The following is a 17,036-nucleotide window of genomic DNA, read 5'->3' as shown; positions in this document are numbered from 1 at the left end:
GATTTTAGAAGGGAGAGTGACGTCATATGTTTTTATCTATCTATCTTAGGAGACGAGATTTTCCGTACATTGGAGCGCATCGAGAGTAACCATCCTTATTAATCAACCTTGCTTTGATTACTTTTCACTTTTTGTAAAAGAACTGACTACTCGCATAGAACTCAAATTTTCTAAACCCTATATCTTTGCAACCTGCTGGTGTGCAAATGTAAATGACGTTTAAGCATGGGCACTGGTTAAAAGCTAAACTATAAGAATAGAAAGGTTTTAAAGGTTAACTATTTACATTATTTTCATATCATAAATCTTAAAAGTGCTAAATACAAGAAGTTATCATTAACATATTTTGATGTTTTAGAAAAAAAATAAGAACTAAAGGGTTTTTGATCGTTCCAGTTTTTTCCGGTTTAACTTTCGCTATGTTATATAGCTTAACTCTTTTGCTTGACACTGAAAACAATTCAACTCGTAAATATTACAAATATAAAACATGATTCTTCGTGAAATTGCTGGAACCCCTTCAATGAAGCTCATCATGTGGTTCCAGTATAAGTATCCGAACCCTGTCACCTCCTGCGTCAGGTTTATCTCCATTAATCCCTACCTCCTCCTGTCCTAGGTGCAGGGGTAAAAGAAAGGAGACTAAAACCACCTGAAAGTAGGGTTGTTATCGATTTTAAAAACAAAAGAAAAACAATCGCTTTCATTTCGTTTATGATTTTTTAAAACCAACTAACTCTTGTTTTTAGAAAAAAAACAAAGGTATAAAGCTAACGAAATTTTAGAAACGAAGATATTGAATAAAACAATTGTTTTTGTAAATGTTTGCTTAAGTAAATTTGAATTTGATAAGATACTGCGGAAAGAGAAGTTCATGAAGTCATCTTACATTTGGTAGTAACGTTTGTGACCGTTAATTAATGGAAATTTTTAAAAACAATTTTTTCCCCTTTTGGCATTTTAAAAATTGCAGAACGTTGACGTTTGTTAACGAAAGTATGGTTGTTGACGATCATTTAGGACCGTCCAAAACCGAAAACGTTCAACCTTCGATAACGAAACTAAACGACGAATAAAAAATAAAAACTAATACTTCGTTTTTGGATAAAAAAGACGATTATTTTTTTGCAACGATCGTTTCCTTTTTTACTTCGGTATACGATCAATTCAATTTTCAGATAAATGAAAACGATCATTCCTACCTGAAAACAGCCAGAACAGAAGAGGCATAGGCTTATAAACATCAACTCCACATTGTCGGTTACACATGTATTGATGAGAGAAAGGATAGTTTGAAGAGTAAAGTACATGATGTGCATGTACGCCAGTCTTGGGGAATTCCAATGGAATGTGGTTGGAACGAATAGCATCAAGGTTGTGTAGAAGGAAAATGCCACATTTACTAAATAATATTTCAATGATACATTCGTTAAAGCACTGCACCGTGAGAAACCCTAAGATATACACATAGATAGCTTTAAAAGTAAGTTTTCAAATTTGTAGACAACCTCGATCTTAAAGTGTCGTAACGCCTTAGTCTTTGGTTTTGCTTCACCAACTTACTTATACTTCTTTGTAGTCCTAGACATATACATTTCGGCATCGTCACTTAGATAAATGTATAAGTGCTGCCGTATTGAATAGATCCAGACTCTTTGAATTAAGTCTTCATGTCGTTTCAACAATATGATCCATATCATACCAATGTAAACAAAGAACTAAGGGGAACCACTACCCATATTTTTTTTCTTTCCAATAATGATTATTAAGATAAACTTACGTCCATTTGCAGTTATAGAACAGAAGATAACTTCTACAGTTTCCCATTGTAAAATGTAACAAGCATAAAGAAAGAGCAGAAAGGATAGAACAGGAAAGACCAACATCATTTTCTTCAAGCCCGTCATATTAATTTTAGTAGTGTTTATCCAATGTACGCTGTATGAATAATTATTTTGCGGATTTTCAAGAATTCACTCAGCGATTTCTTATATCCAATCAAACATAACTTTTCTCCTAAAGGTTTTACATTATGTAAGCTTTCTTTAGTTGAATAATCGATCCAAATTAGTAATTTTTACAAATCAATATTTTTTCAGATATTATACAATATTTTTTATTAGAAATTGTCTTTGTGTTGGTTTATAGTATTAGAAATGAAGCAAGCAATTAGAAATAAAACATGTTTTCTGAGAAACATACAACGTTTTTTGTAGCTAAATATATTGAAGTAGCAACATAAGGCATTTTCAGTCATAGCAATATAGTAGCTTTTATGTTTAGATAACTAATCAGGTTTGACCTGAATTCTAATGTCTAATATATAAATCAAAGCGTCCTAAAACTTCTGTAACTTTTCACATTTATTTTAAACATATACAGCATTATGTGTCCCATTACCAACTTCAGCAAACTCTAATAAATTCTATACAGATGTTTACAAAGAATTTCTTAAAAATAGAAAACTTTTTAAAAAAGTAAATAAAATATGAATAGTTATGGAAAAATTGTTATTGCGTGCTTGCAGCATTGAATTAATAAATTGATAAAAATTGGCAGAAAAAAAAGCTTTTTTTTTTTGTAATCAAAAAAGAAAATCTCAGATTCAAAGTCTTTTCCATTTCAAAGCTTAGTTTCGAGTCCATAATAAAAGATTATAGCATCAGTTGAATTTTAAATGAGAAAATTGGAAAGTAAAAGTTCGCATTTTAAAAATGATGAATGAGAAATGATTGTTTTTAAATCGATTGATATGTTTTATTTGTGCCGCGTAAAAAAATGCTAGTTCACCGTGGTAAGAACTCATGTTTAGATCTACATAGATCTCTAATGAATTCAAACATCAAGTATAGTTCATCTTTTTACAAACTTTTTTGGGAAGATTTGAATCATTTATTACTTCTCAAACGATCCGTTAGCTATGATTGTCAATTTTTATCCGTTCATAATATCTATCTATCTATCTATCTATCTATCTATCTATCTATCTATCTATCTATCTATCTATCTATCTATCTATCTATCTATCTATCTATCTATCTATCTATCTATCTATCTATCTATCTATCTATATATATATATATCTATCTAGCTAGCTAGATAGATAGATATGGTCTGATTATGAATAATGAAAATAGTATAATGACCGATGAACCCTTTAAGGTGGATTTGTATAATTCATCATTCCAGGGGTTTACATGTGGTAAACACCTACTCCATAACAAGTTCTCGAAATGTATCTTTCCAGGTCCAACCCGTCAAAGTTTACCAGGACACGATTCACACGGTTACAATCCCTCTAACTATCAAAGCCACTATCTGTGGGCTCGATCTCTATAGCTATCAAACCAAGCTATTAATCCAGGCTCTAAATGCCACACAGGTACACAAGCGTAGCTATCCAACAAGCTATTAATTTAGTGCTCTAAATGCCACAAAAGGACACAAGCCTAGCTATCCAACATGCTATATATCGATCCCAAATGATGGAGACAATCCAACGCTCTAAATACCACACAGGGACACAAGCCTAGCTATCAAATAAGCTATATATTAATTCCAAATGATGGGGACGATCCGCTCTAAATGCCACACAGGGACACAAGCCTAGCTATCAAATAAGCTATATATTAATCCCAAATGATGGGGACGATCCGCTCTAAATGCCACACAGAGACACAGTCGTCTAGCTATCAAACAAGCTATATATCAATCCCAAATAATGGGGACGATCCAACCTGTTTTATCAAAACAGGATTTTAGGTAGCTATCAAACAAGCTATGTATCGATCCCAAATGATGGGGACGATCCGACCTGTTTTATCAAAACAGGATTTTAGGTAGCTATCAAACAAGCTATGTATCGATCCCAAATGATGGGGACGATCCAACCTGTTTTATCAAAACAGGATTTTAGGTAGCTATCAAACAAGCTATATATCGATCTCAAATGATGGGGACGATCCGACCTGTTTTATCAAAACAGGATTTCAGGATTACTCTACAACGTAAATTGTTAATAATTAATGTGCAATGTAATGCAGATTTACATAATATCATGTTTACGCAATATTTGCTACATACACATTATCTAGTCATTCAAACAGCTGCAGATATGATTGCTAGAAACTTAAAGGGATTGTAAGCATACTTTTAAGTGACCCTTAATGCAAAGATATTAATGCCAATTTACAACGGTACCCTTAAAATCTTAATCTGATAACGTCTTGAAAAGTATTTATTTCTGTGAATTTTTGCATTTTGTTCGTATAAGCAAGAAATGCGCAAGTCACTTTTGAAGGGAAACTCCAATAGAAAATAAATAGTTAAAAACAACAAAAAAACATATAAATATGTTTTTCATGATCAGACAAAACATTCAATGGTTTGGTTGTAAATCAAGCATTGTCATATTTGCAAAGGGTCAGTTACAGTCCCTTTAAATAATAGAAACATAAAGCGTATACCAAAAATATAGAAAAATGTATTTACATCATGAAAAAGAATAAATAAAGTTTGATACAAATGGTTCGAATAAAGCCCTCCTGCAGACTCTCCGCCTTTCTTCCGCCTCCAATAACGGGTTATTCTTCCAATCCTTCATGACAACTAACTCTATTTTCGCCTTAGTCTGGGGAAATCCTATTTTCTGCTCCTTCGTGGCTCAAGCCTATTGGCTTGAATTCAAATAGAACTCCGGGGTCAATAATAGCTTGGTTTTCCACGCATTGAAACATGCGTTAAAAGTATGTTCTCTAGGATGGCACTTTTAACGGACACATCTCTCAACACATTTTACATGAGGTGACTTATCATCCGCACTACTTTCTGTCTGATCTATGGCTATATACAATCTGAGCTTTGCTCCGGGTCCTTATGAGGACTGAAGGGGTTACATCAATAAAACTATCCAATCTGAGCTTAGCTCCGGGTCAGTATTATGACTGAAGGGGTTACATCATGGACCTATCCTTATCCTGAGCTATTGAGCTCATACTGGTTATGTTAGGTTAAATTTTACCTTTGCATGTATACATGAAACGAAAAAAAGTTTTTCCTTGGAGATAAGATAACCAACCTTGGAAAAATACAAATCGACCTAACAAATTTTTTTGCCCCCCCCCCCTTAAAAACAGGAACCAGCTTTTTAAAAAAATATTTTCAAAGATATACTGAAAGAAAGAGCGTTAAAAATGCAAGCTCACAGGACTTGTAACGCCCTACAAGTGAGTATAAAGGTAGTAATAGGATTACTCAATATTGTAAATCTACAACTTTAAACATTCTCAGTGGGATTTCTTTTAAACCCCCAAATTTTTCTTACAAAACTAGGAACAGTAAAACTCCCCCCGACCCTAGCCCCATACATCTGGTATCTTGCTATATTCTTTATTAGAACACTTCTTATTCAATCAGTAAAGTGAACAGCAACAGAACAATATCATCAACACTATAAGCCGAATTTTTCATTTAAAGAATATAATTTGATTAAAGTTTACAATAAACTTCTCGTTATTCAAGCTTAATAATAATTAAGGACATTGTTCTGCAATTTCCTTGACTGTAGTCATGTTGTTTCTGTAACAATGGAGTGTGTGTGTGTGTGGTAACGAACTCGTCTGCAAAGCAGTGCGACTGGCTTTCTTATGCCAGACCAGCGCCATTTCCTTTCCCTTTATTCTTATTCCCTGTATATCATGCTGCAGAATTAAGGGGACTGTAAGCGTAATTTCAATTGTGACCCTGCAAGCAAAGATCAAGTATGAATTAGATATCAATGTTTTGTATCTTTAAACGTTTTATTTACATTTGCGTTTTCTCCGCGAAAGAAAATTGCGCATTCCTTGCTTATGAAAAGCAATGGAGAAATTCACAGAAATAACCATTTTTCGAGTCAAATTTTTTTTATTAGAATATAGGTTCAAGGATACCGTTGTAAACAATATTCTTTTTTTCACTACTCTCAAATCTTGGTTTATTGGGCTGATTGTCTTTATGACACACTTTTAGTGCATCCTCCTAGGTACATAATCTTGAAATTTTAATTAACCCTCCATTTAAAGAGGGGAATACCAGATTTACAATGGTACCATTATTCTAATTTCGAGCTTTATATAGAAGTGTTAATTCCAACAATTGTTGTCCACTGTAACCATAGATAAATAAATAAACATAGATATTAGATAGCTTATGTACTCAAAATCACCAAGAATTGTACAGTCCGCGAACTCATACTTCTTGGGGTCAAAGTGTAATTCAATGATAAGCGGGGTGGTTTGGTATTTTAATGGATTTCATAATAGAGTGTAAAATAACTCCGGGAATGGAACTATTTGAACAACAATATTTCACTGAGCAATATATCATATTGACGAGAACTGAAGAAGGACATGAGAAGGACTAAACTAACTTGAATTTCTCTCTACAGAACTCATGTACACCACAAGTACTCAATGACATAAGAACAGTCAATGTTCACAACGGACCTAGTTAATCTATATAATAGGAATATCTTTAAAACATCTCGGTTCGGTACATTTATATCTTTCAAGATGAAAAATGTCGTCTTATGCGCAATCTATCTTTATCTATGACTGTTACCCGCCGGTTAGATACTTTTACAGAGAAACTAAAATAAAAAATAAGCATTTTTTATAGGACATCAAAGCTATTTCATTTTTCTTGAACAGATGAAGTATTTCCGAGTACAGTACTTCAGCACTGTGCAGTACTGTACACTAGTGTTCATTTCATGTACAGGGCTGAGGCCATTCCTTCCATAAACTACATTGGTCGACAACTTGACGTCTCCTATTTGGGTCGTGAAATGTACGGAGAAATATCTATCTATCAGATAAGAATTTAGCATGAGACAGACATCTAGCGGCCAACATATCGTCCCCCAAAGTACGTGAAATACACGAACACTTTCTATGGAGAGAATGGGCTCTGAAATTCAACAAGCCAGAGATCAAGCTGTACAGCACAAATACAGGGTGTACAAGAAAAAACGGAACGGTACGCCAAATAAATGACCCCCTTCTAGCGAAACTTATGTGTCACAAACCTACAACTATAAACTTGTTAGGATCTTTTCAAAAAAAAATTAAAAAATCATTCAACGAGAATATGTACGATAGAAAACTTAATTCAAACTTGGGATTTTCATAATATATAAGTTTCAGGTCGTCTTTACAGTCTTATCTACAGTGTGTAACCCTCTATTACTGTAAATAGTTCTAAGTAAGACGACATTGAAAGAAATAACTAACAAAGAGGAAATGTTTTAAAATTGTTTTGAAGATAAAATATAAACAACCCACTATTTATTTATGAAATAGTAACAATATTTACGTGCACCGTAAATGGTGCGCCCCTTAAACCTGGTTTATACGCGCGTAAAAAGAAGGGAGGGATGCGCGCACATTTAATGTATCAAGAGCCAAAGGCGGACACAGGGGGGTGGCGGGGGGACATTCGCCACCCCCTGACAGATTCAGGGAGGGGCGTAGCCCCCCCCTGAGATTTCGAGGCAAAAAATGTTCCCAATTTGATAAATCGTATGTGTTTTTCAATTTTAAGCTATTTGATAATTTTTATTTAATGGAAATATAATAATTAATATTTATTGAAAAATTGAATCATCAGAAGAGAAGGACGAAAAAAATATTTTTCTAGCTTGTTAAAAATAAATATAAGTTTTTAACCAATGATGTAAGTATACGACGACAGACATTGTGTTTACTGTTTTGTTTTATTGGTACGCGGCACACTGCACATTTTGAGTCTTTTCTTCAGTTTAATTTAAAAATCAACGACAACAAGTAAATTTTATTGTTAACGATAAATTTAGAATTAGAAATTCGTAAGAAACTAGTAATTTCTTTTTGTTCTTAAATTGCTAATGTTCCTATAATTGTTCCTGTTCTTAATACTGTGTCCGACCCACCTGAAATCCCTGTCCTAATCCTATATTTTTGTTCCTTATTCCTGAACAATTTTTTTATTGTTCCTAAATCCCTGTCCTAATCCTTTAATTTTGTTCCTAATTCCTGAACAATCTTTTTATTGTTCCTAAATTCCTGTCCTAATCCTTTCATTTTGTTCATAATTCCTGGACAATCTTTTTATTGTTCCTAAATCCCTGTCCTAATCCTTTAATTTTGTTCCTAATTATCAATTTTTTTGTTCCTAAAAAATCTTGCCACCCCCTCACTTAAATCCTGTGTCCGCCCCTGTCAAGAGCACACACACCTGTCTATAGTGTAAATATACTTTATCATTCTTATCATTTTTCAAACACATCCTGTATCTTCTGTATCCAGGATACACCCTTTCTATCATTTCATTTCTCTACAGTGATAATCAGAATACGATGAAATAGGAAGACGACATTTTAGTAATACTTACAGGGCTCCCCAGAAAGGCTGAGACTTCAAAGACGACTGTACGGAATTTTTGTTGTCAGTTTCCTAATATTAATGATTCCCTGAAACTGTAAACTTATTTCTTTCTGTTTTGAAGTATTAAATAAGTTATTAAAAGAATAAGACTTGATCTAACCTTGGGATCGTCATATTTTAAGAGTTTAGGTCGTTTTTACAGCCTCATCTTTTGTGTGTTACCCCGTAAGTGTATTTGATGTTGTTATAAGCAAATAGTTTTACCATATACTTATCAAACCGCTAATAAAGTGAAATGGGTCTGTTTACGCTGCTCAATAGCGTGTCTATTGTTCATTGGACTTTTTAAAGTCTTAACTTGAGTCTAAAAGTCGTCTTCCTATTTCAGAGTTTTTTTGTTATCACTGTATCATACAGGTTTGCCAATTCTGCCAATAAACATGGAAGTTATGTGGCAAATTTAAGATCGTCTTTGTAAATGATTTTTGATATTATCCCAGGGTTAAATTAAGACCGGATATAAACCTTCCCTGGAGTCATTTAAAGTCTATATGGCTATAAAAGGGTAACCAACAAAAGATGATGCTTCAGGAATTTTATTTATGCTTGACTTTCTTGTTTTCTGCAGAGCTGTAAACTTGTTTCTTTCTTCATTAGATTATTACATTTTACAATAAAACTTTTAAAATATTTAAAAGAAGAACTCAAAACTTAATACACAGATCGTTTAAAATCGGCGTTGAAGTCTCATCTATAACTCTCTAGTTTTCTTTTTGGGGTCTTAACTTTGTGTAGATTTTGATTTAAAAGATTCGACAAAATGGAGAATATGAAGAAACTAAATAAAAAATATTTCATAACAAAAATACTGATTTCCACAAAACTGCCTAACCCCATTCGTAACACCCGGGTTTTAAAACTGGTTTTCATAACGATTCCCTGTCTTAAGTTTTGGGCTCTGGGGTTGATTTTAGAAATATTATAGCTCGGTGTGGGGATTAGGAAAATACAGCTCGGTTGTGGGGTTGTTATTGTTAACATATAGCCCTGGTGATAAATAACAATAAACCCAACCCTCGAATAATGATTCTATATATTGAATTTCATATTGAGTGCCAAGATTTCATTAGTATATCTGCAAGGTATTTGCAATATGCTCCATGTGGGTGCAGGGGGGGGGGGGCAATGCAGGAAAATTTTAAAGTAAAATCCTATAATAAATCTTAGTTTTATTTTTTAGTTTTACAATATATGTGAATTTTACAATAGAATAAATTTCGCTTTTTGAAATTAACATGATTAAAGGTACAATTGTTAACCATTAATTTCAAAACCTCTATAAAATGTCGTCTTATACTGGAATCTCCTGTCGGAGACAGCCAAACCAAATTTCCAGCCCGCAAATTCCATTGTCCTCCTCCGACGGAGCTTAAAATATTTTTGTTGTTGTGAAATCATTAAAGTTAAGCAAAATACTTTCATAAGAAGCATAAGTGAATTTCGTTAAATATTCAACTGTAATTTTTCAGAAGTTAAAAAAACGTATATCAATACTGATCAACAAATAAGTCACCCCTTCTATACTTAAATAATTCGTAAGATTTTTTCTACTATTAACATTCATTATAACATTGTACAATTAAACATGACCTATAATTTATGTTATTTTTTAGGAAATAAAGATTTTGTTATCGAATTTCTGTGACGGGGTTACTCTGTGGTGTGTGTATTGTTCGGCCATCGGGAAAGAATCGTCTGGGGATAATAAACACCCCTTTCAAAATCCTAACCGGCCTATTATCCGGATTTGTCTAGCGTGTTGCTGTTATCTGTCAACAACAATATATAATGCATGAACTCACACTCACATATACAAAGTACATGAATTAAAATATCTATAAATAATGGATACTGATAGTTTTAGCGAAGACTGGAGGATGTTTTCTGTTACTATTCAAAATAAACTAAAGTTTATTTAATTTATACTGTAACATTTTAAACCAAGTTCTTTAATTAGAAAAAAAGCATGATTAAATAAGTTTGCTTTCACCGCTTTTTAGTGAATTTGAAAAAACTAGAGGAGCTAAAAAGTTGCAAAGTGAAACCATTAAGTCCACATAAAATAACCTTGCCCCTAATGGTGAGATTAGAGTGCATGTTATAAATGTGTGGATCAAGTAAAGTCGTGTTTTCTGCTCTTTCATCTGGATCAAAAACTGAAAAAAAATCTTTGATAATTTTTACGATTTTTTCTAACCTATTTATGATAAAATTACATCTAAATCAAAAGTCAATACTAAGTCTTTTGGTCTAGACCCAAATTACTTTTTTAAACAAAAATATAGTAAAATGTGTAAATAAAGTAAATCTTTCACATATTTTAACTACAAAATGAGTTGTGAGCTAATTAAAGACAAAGTTTAAAGTAATTAAAAGATAAAATTTAAAATGATTTAAAGATTAAGTTTAAAATAATGTAAAGATGAAGTTTAAAATAATGTAAAGATGAAGTCAGAAATGATTTTAAGATTAAGTTTTACATGATTTAAAGATTAAGTTTAAAATGATTTAAAGATGAAGTTTAAAAGATTTAAATAAAAAGTATAAAATGATTTTAAGATAAAATTTAAAATGATTTAAATATGAAGTTTAAAGTGATTAGAAGACGAAGTTCAAATGATTTCAAGATAATTTTCAAATTATTTAAGGATAACGTTTAAATAATTTAAAGATTAAGTTTAAAAGATTTAAAGAAAAAGTTTTAAATGATTTGAAGATGAATTTTCAAATGATTTAAAGATGAAGTACAGCTGAAACCCTTAATGAAGAATACATCGAAAGAATTCATCAAATGTCGTATTCTTCACTTTCTGATAATGGAATGTTGCAGATATTTAGTTTCTTAATTAAATGATGATATGGAACTCTGTTCCCGCATATTCATGGCTATTTATTTATTTTCGCAAATACTGAAATTTACGAAATATAGTATAAAACTCATTGAAAAATTGTCAAGACGACAATTAATAAATTCTTCCGATGTATTCGTTATTAAGGGGTTCACTGTATAAAATGATGAAAAACTTGAAGTTTAAAATGATTTAAAGATAAAGTTTAAAATGATTCAAAGATGAAATCTCAATTTTTTTAAGTGCTTAATTTCAAAATAATTTAGTCCTGAACAGTCCCATATTTATGTTAAATATTTGTCTTGGCCATGCATTTGTTTTTGCTTTAACAAAAAAGTACTTTTTAGAGTACTTAAGTTAAGTTTGGGATAATTGAAAAATAAATGGAAAAATTTGTAAAATAATTGCTGTGTTTATACCTCACCTGATCCTACTCTTTACAGTGACTTCAGGCGTAAACGGGCATCTATCTGTTCCTCATCTTAGAACGGGCATCTATCTGTTCCTTCGGGCATCTATCTGTTCCTTATCTTAGAACGGGCATCTATCTGTTCCTTATCTTAGAACGGGCATCTATCTGTCCCTTATCTTAGAACGGGCATCTATCTGTTCCCTATCTTAGAACGGGCATCTATCTGTTCCTTATCTTAGAACGGGCATCTACTTGTTCCCTATCTCAGAACGGTTATCTATCTGTTCCTTATCTTAGAACGGGCATCTATTTGTTCCTTATCTTAGAATGGGCATCTATCTGTTCCTTATCTTAGAACGAGCAGCTATTTGTTCCTTATCTTAGAACGGGCATCTATCTGTTCCTTATCTTAGAACAGGCATCTACCTGTTCCCTATCTTAGAACGGGCATATATTTGTTCCTTATCTTAGAACGGGCATCTATATGTTCCTTATCTTAGAACGGGCATCTATCTGTTCCTCATCTTAGAACGGGCATCAATCTGTTCCCTATCTTAGAACGGGCATCAATTTGTTCCTTATCTTAGAACGGGCATCTATTTGTTCCTTATCTTAGAACAGGCATCTATCTGTTCCCTATCTTAGAACGGGCATATATTTGTTCCTTATCTTAGAACGGGCATCTATCTGTTCCTTATTTTATAACGGGCATCTATCTGTTCCTTATCTCAGAACGGGCATCTATCTGTTCCTTATCTCAGAACGGGCATCTATCTGTTCCTTATCTCAGAACGGGCATCTATCTGTTCCTACTCTTTAAAGGCACTTTAGGCGTAATTTCAAGAGCTAATCTATTCACAACGGTACCCTTAAAATCCTCATCTTCTGAAAAACAATGGGGGGAGATATTTTCGTTTACCCATCTTTAAATATGATTGATGGAAATGAGATTCTTTGTTGAATAAAATCAGCTATGAGAATTAGAAGTTTTCAGAGAGAAAAACATAGAGGTTTTCATAGTTTTAGCTCAGACACAAGTTCAAAGAGCACTGTTGTAACTCCCTGTGTAAATAGAGGGTCACTTCACTTGAAATTATGTCGGCAGTCCCTTTAAGCCAAAAAATAAATTAAACATGAAAGAAATAACTAAAATAGTTTTAAATATTCTAAAGTTTAGATTGGTTTGAATGAAACCTTTCAAACTGCCATTGAAATATAAAACTATAAATATTTCATTAAAAATTGATTTGAAAAATAATTGTTTTCAAGTTATACCCTTTACAAACTCAAGTTATACCCTTTACAAACTCAAGTTATACCCTTTACAAACTCAAGTTATACCCTTTACAAACTCAAGTTATACCCTTTACAAACTCAAGTTATACCCTTTACAAACTCAAGTTATACCCTTTACAAACTCAAGTTGCCCTTAATAAAAAAGTTTCGGGAAAGTATAAAAAGGCAGTTTTTGATTTTCTCAAAATATCATAATTTTGTGAAACTTACTTAATTTTCTCCACTATATTTTATCAAAGACAAACTAAAAAAATTCTGAAATTTTGAGAAATTCCAAGAAGAAAACTAAAAACGAGGTTTGTGATTAAGTAGACTCCACTGCACTGTAAAGGGGGGCCTGCCACTGTCTATGTTAAAGAGATCGTAAGAGTAATTTCAAGTGATCCTCCATATAAAGATGGCAGTGTATGATTCACAACGGTACCCTTGGAACCTTTATCTGATCAATAATGTGGAAAATATTGTCGTTTTTTCAGCTTTAAAAGAAGTGTTAAATTCTGATAATTCCTAAATGCTTTCCTGTAGTAGAAATGCGCAGTTTTAAGAGAAACCACAATTAAAAGTAATCAGAAACATAAATATTTTAAAAGGGAACCGTTGTGACTCCAACCTTGCCATCTTTCCATGGAGGGTCACTAGAAATTAAGCTTTTTGCTCCTTTAATTTATCTTTAAATTTTAAAATATTAGAAAGAGTTAAAAAAAAGACAGAAACTATACCTTCCTCTCTATTTTTGTCAGTAGAGTTTTACTTTTCAAATATCAATTTTTAAAGATGTGGGTGCTAAGAATGTTATTAACAATTTCCAGGGATATTAAGTAACTTAACCTCCCTTTGGACGATTAAGTAAAATGACCACCTGCTCTGCAAAGTTTTTGAGAAAAAAATTCGCACATTTTCATCTTAAAAGGAAAAAGTAATATTCGTTGATTTGGAGTAGAAAAAAAATAATATTAGGTAAAAAGGGAACAAAATAATTTAAAGGATATATACCCTATCTTATCAATTCTAAAAAAATGTCATTAAAAACATAAAAGATGGAGAAGTGAGAACAATGCACTATTTAAATAAAATCAAATACATCTTTCAATAAATCAAAAAAAATTATAAAATAGAAATTTTTCAAAACCAATAACTTTCATAAGCATTGAATATATTTTAAAAGATAAAAGAAACAAATTTAAAGTTTAAATTGAATTTGATCAAAACAGGTCAAAATAAAAAAGTTTTATTAAAACATTCCAAATGTCATTTAGTTTTAAAAGTTTAAATTGGGTTTTATAATTCAATCCAAACCATCATAAAGTTTCAACAAAAAATATCCAAAACAATGATTGATTTGAGCAGAACAGGGTTCAATTTTAAATTTAGGATGTCTCAAAAAATCTTTGCAGTAGGGGTTTTGGGTGTGTGGAGGGAAATATGTTCGTTCAATTTTAACAGTCAAGGTGTTTTGAAAGCTCTATTTTTCAGTTATTTGAAGTTCTCAATTTTTTCTTTCTATGCATCACACTTTATTTGTTACAACCGCTTTTTTGATTAAAAGTCAAAAATCTAAAAAAGTTGAAAATTTGTTGCAGAGATGGGTTTTTATGAAAAAGCTAGCTGTGGAATGATTTCCAAAAAAGAAATATTTGAATAATTATTGTTGACTGGGCAAAGTTCTTACGATCTATCGTGAAACCATAGTTTTCTTTTAGTTTTCAATACTAATTATATTTTTTATTCCATTTTGAGAGAATTCATATCCCATATATTTTTCTTAATTTGAAAATCTTCTGGGCTATAATATCTCATACCTGTCCTGGGACATTATGAAAAGTAATGCCCCAAAAGATTTTTAAATTACATGCTTAAAATTTTCACTGAAAAAAAGTATTTATTAGTTTATTTTTAAATACATAAATAATATCATTACAAAAGTCTGACAGGTGAAGTTTTCAATAAAACAGTTTGATAGATAAAACACTTTTCCTCCAACCTAAATCTTCATGGGATTCATCTGATGTTCCTGGTGCTGGGGACTCTAGATTGTTGGTGAGTGACAACCTCAGTCTGGTTCACCACCACATCCCAGAGCTCCTCACTCACATCCCCCCTGTTCAACTCCATGGTTGTTATCTCCTTCTCCTTATCCACAACAGCAACCTCTTCAACAGTAGTAGAAGCTGGGGAGGTAGCTATGGTCTTTTCAGATACTGCTAGCTTTTTGGCAACATTGATAACAGCTGCCTTAGAAGTTGAAATGTACACAGCTGGCATCTTTGTGCGGGCCCATCCAATACAGTCTCTCATCTGTTCTGAGGTGGCACCTGCATTAGCAACTGCAGTTGCTGCTGACCGCCTTTAAGAATGAAAATTATATCCACCGCGGGTGTCCAGCTGTAGTCTCTCCACCATATCAGAAGGAACCTTAGAAACCATATTGCAACCCATTGGTTGATTAAGGAAAGATTTTGCATTTCCAAAGAAGACAACCAATAAATTTCCTGAGCTTCTCTTTAATGGTGCCGATGTATTGGTCAACAATATCAGCACTGTTACTTTACTAGGAACCAGAAACCTACTTGCTCGTTTATCAGTCTAGGGCTTGGTACATTCCAGCTAGGGTTTCCAACGTAATAGATTATTCTCTTACGCGTAATTACGTGCAGTTACGCGTAATAGTTTTCATTTCGTGTAATTTCGCAGGATTACGCGTAATTGGAGAAATATCCATTTCGCGAAATTACGGCGTAATTTCGCGTAATTTCTACAACGTAATTTCGCTTAATTTCGCGTAATTACGCCTTAATTACGCGAAACTAGACTTTCTTTCGTAAACGTAATATATGCGTAATTACGCGTAATGCTCCTGCGTAAGTGAAAGAAAGTGTTATGTTTCGTTATTCGTAATTACGCGTAACGAAATTACGACTGGAAACCCTAATTCCAGCTTTTTCTAGCTGTTTCGTTCTTGGTTAGTTCCAACCGTCAAAAAATAAAAATTTCAGTTAGCCGTTAATTTTGACAGTAAGAACAGAAAATTTGTTCTGTTATTGGCATTTTCCGTTTTTTTTAAAAATTAATTTTAAATTTAATTCATGGCGTTAACGAAAAATTTTCAACATTTGTTAACGGCTCTAGCCCTTAATGGTATCGTTATCACAGCAGGAGTAGAAGAATCAGCATCCAAAAGAAACTGTTTAATGTTACTGGTGCTGAACACATTAGCCTTTTGTTTGATATCAACATCATGGCTTTTCAGCAGAATTGTCACTCTGTAAGACTGTAGTACTGTTAAATACTAAATGAATATTTTCCCTTTAACACAGAGTTGATCTTACTGTAGATTGTCCAAAGACTGGATGAAGCCATTCCTTTCTCCACAAATTGTAATAACTCATGTTCAGTTGGTGGTCTGGACTCCAGCTGATCTCCAATAAAGTCTCTGAGTTGGATTAAAGGCACTCAGATAGTTTTTTCGATTGCCTTCCTTGATCTGTATTAACGCCTCAGAAACCAGGAAGATAATTGATGAATCTTCCTTGCCAATTCAACTAACACAGAACACTGACAAATTCTGGATTTTTAATAAATTTTTGGGATTTTAGATTTTTTGAGGTGATTCGGTATAAGAAGGAATAACTTTATATAAAAAATTGCCTTGTGTATTATTTTGGAAATTTTATTTTTGCCGGGATTTTACTTAATTTAGTTTGTTCGAGGTTAAAATTCAAGCCTTTAAATCACAAACGATGAAACTAAATTAAACGATATAAATATGATGTCCAGTATTATAACAGAAGGCAAGTTTTATAAATAGGATAGTCATGGAATTCCTCCCAACAGGATTCCTCCCATGGGACTCCTCCAAACAGGATTCCTCCCAAACGGGATTCCTCCCATGGGATTCCTCCCACACAGGATTCCTCCCACACGGAATTCCTCCCATGGGATTCCTCCCACACAGAATTCCTCCCACACAGAATTCCTCCTACATGGGATTTCTGCCACACAGGATTCCTTTCACATGGG

The 17,036-nt window shown here is 32.8% G+C and overlaps 1 protein-coding gene across 1 annotated transcript; it reads right to left on the bottom strand.

The window, feature by feature from the left end:
- Window positions 1-261: 261 nt before the first annotated feature.
- LOC111707162 (uncharacterized) lies at window positions 262-1,965 on the bottom strand. The gene is made up of 3 exons (XM_023480210.1): window positions 1,781-1,965; window positions 1,203-1,402; window positions 262-652 (listed from the first exon to the last, which is right to left on the bottom strand). The coding sequence occupies exons 1-3, from the start codon at window positions 1,905-1,907 to the stop codon at window positions 521-523; spliced, it is 459 nt and encodes a 152-aa protein (XP_023335978.1). The 5' UTR covers window positions 1,908-1,965; the 3' UTR covers window positions 262-520.
- Window positions 1,966-17,036: the final 15,071 nt, after the last annotated feature.

Source organism: Eurytemora carolleeae, unplaced genomic scaffold, assembly GCF_000591075.1.
Source record: "Eurytemora carolleeae unplaced genomic scaffold, Eaff_2.0 scaffold680, whole genome shotgun sequence".
Taxonomy (NCBI): Eukaryota; Metazoa; Arthropoda; class Copepoda; order Calanoida; family Temoridae; genus Eurytemora; species Eurytemora carolleeae.
Note: the sequence above shows the minus strand (reverse complement) of the source record. Positions and strands in the feature narration are given on the sequence as shown.

Excerpts from the sequence above, each read along its gene's own strand:
- LOC111707162 (XM_023480210.1), bottom strand. The coding sequence starts at position 1,907 with ATGACGGGCTTGAAGAAAATGATGTTGGTCTTTCCTGTTCTATCCTTT. Across the intron at positions 1,403-1,780 it reads TTCTATAACTGCAAATGGAC|TAAATGTGGCATTTTCCTTC; the intron begins GTAAGTTTATCT and ends AATATTATTTAG. Across the intron at positions 653-1,202 it reads TCTGTTCTGGCTGTTTTCAG|GTGGTTTTAGTCTCCTTTCT; the intron begins GTAGGAATGATC and ends CCCTACTTTCAG.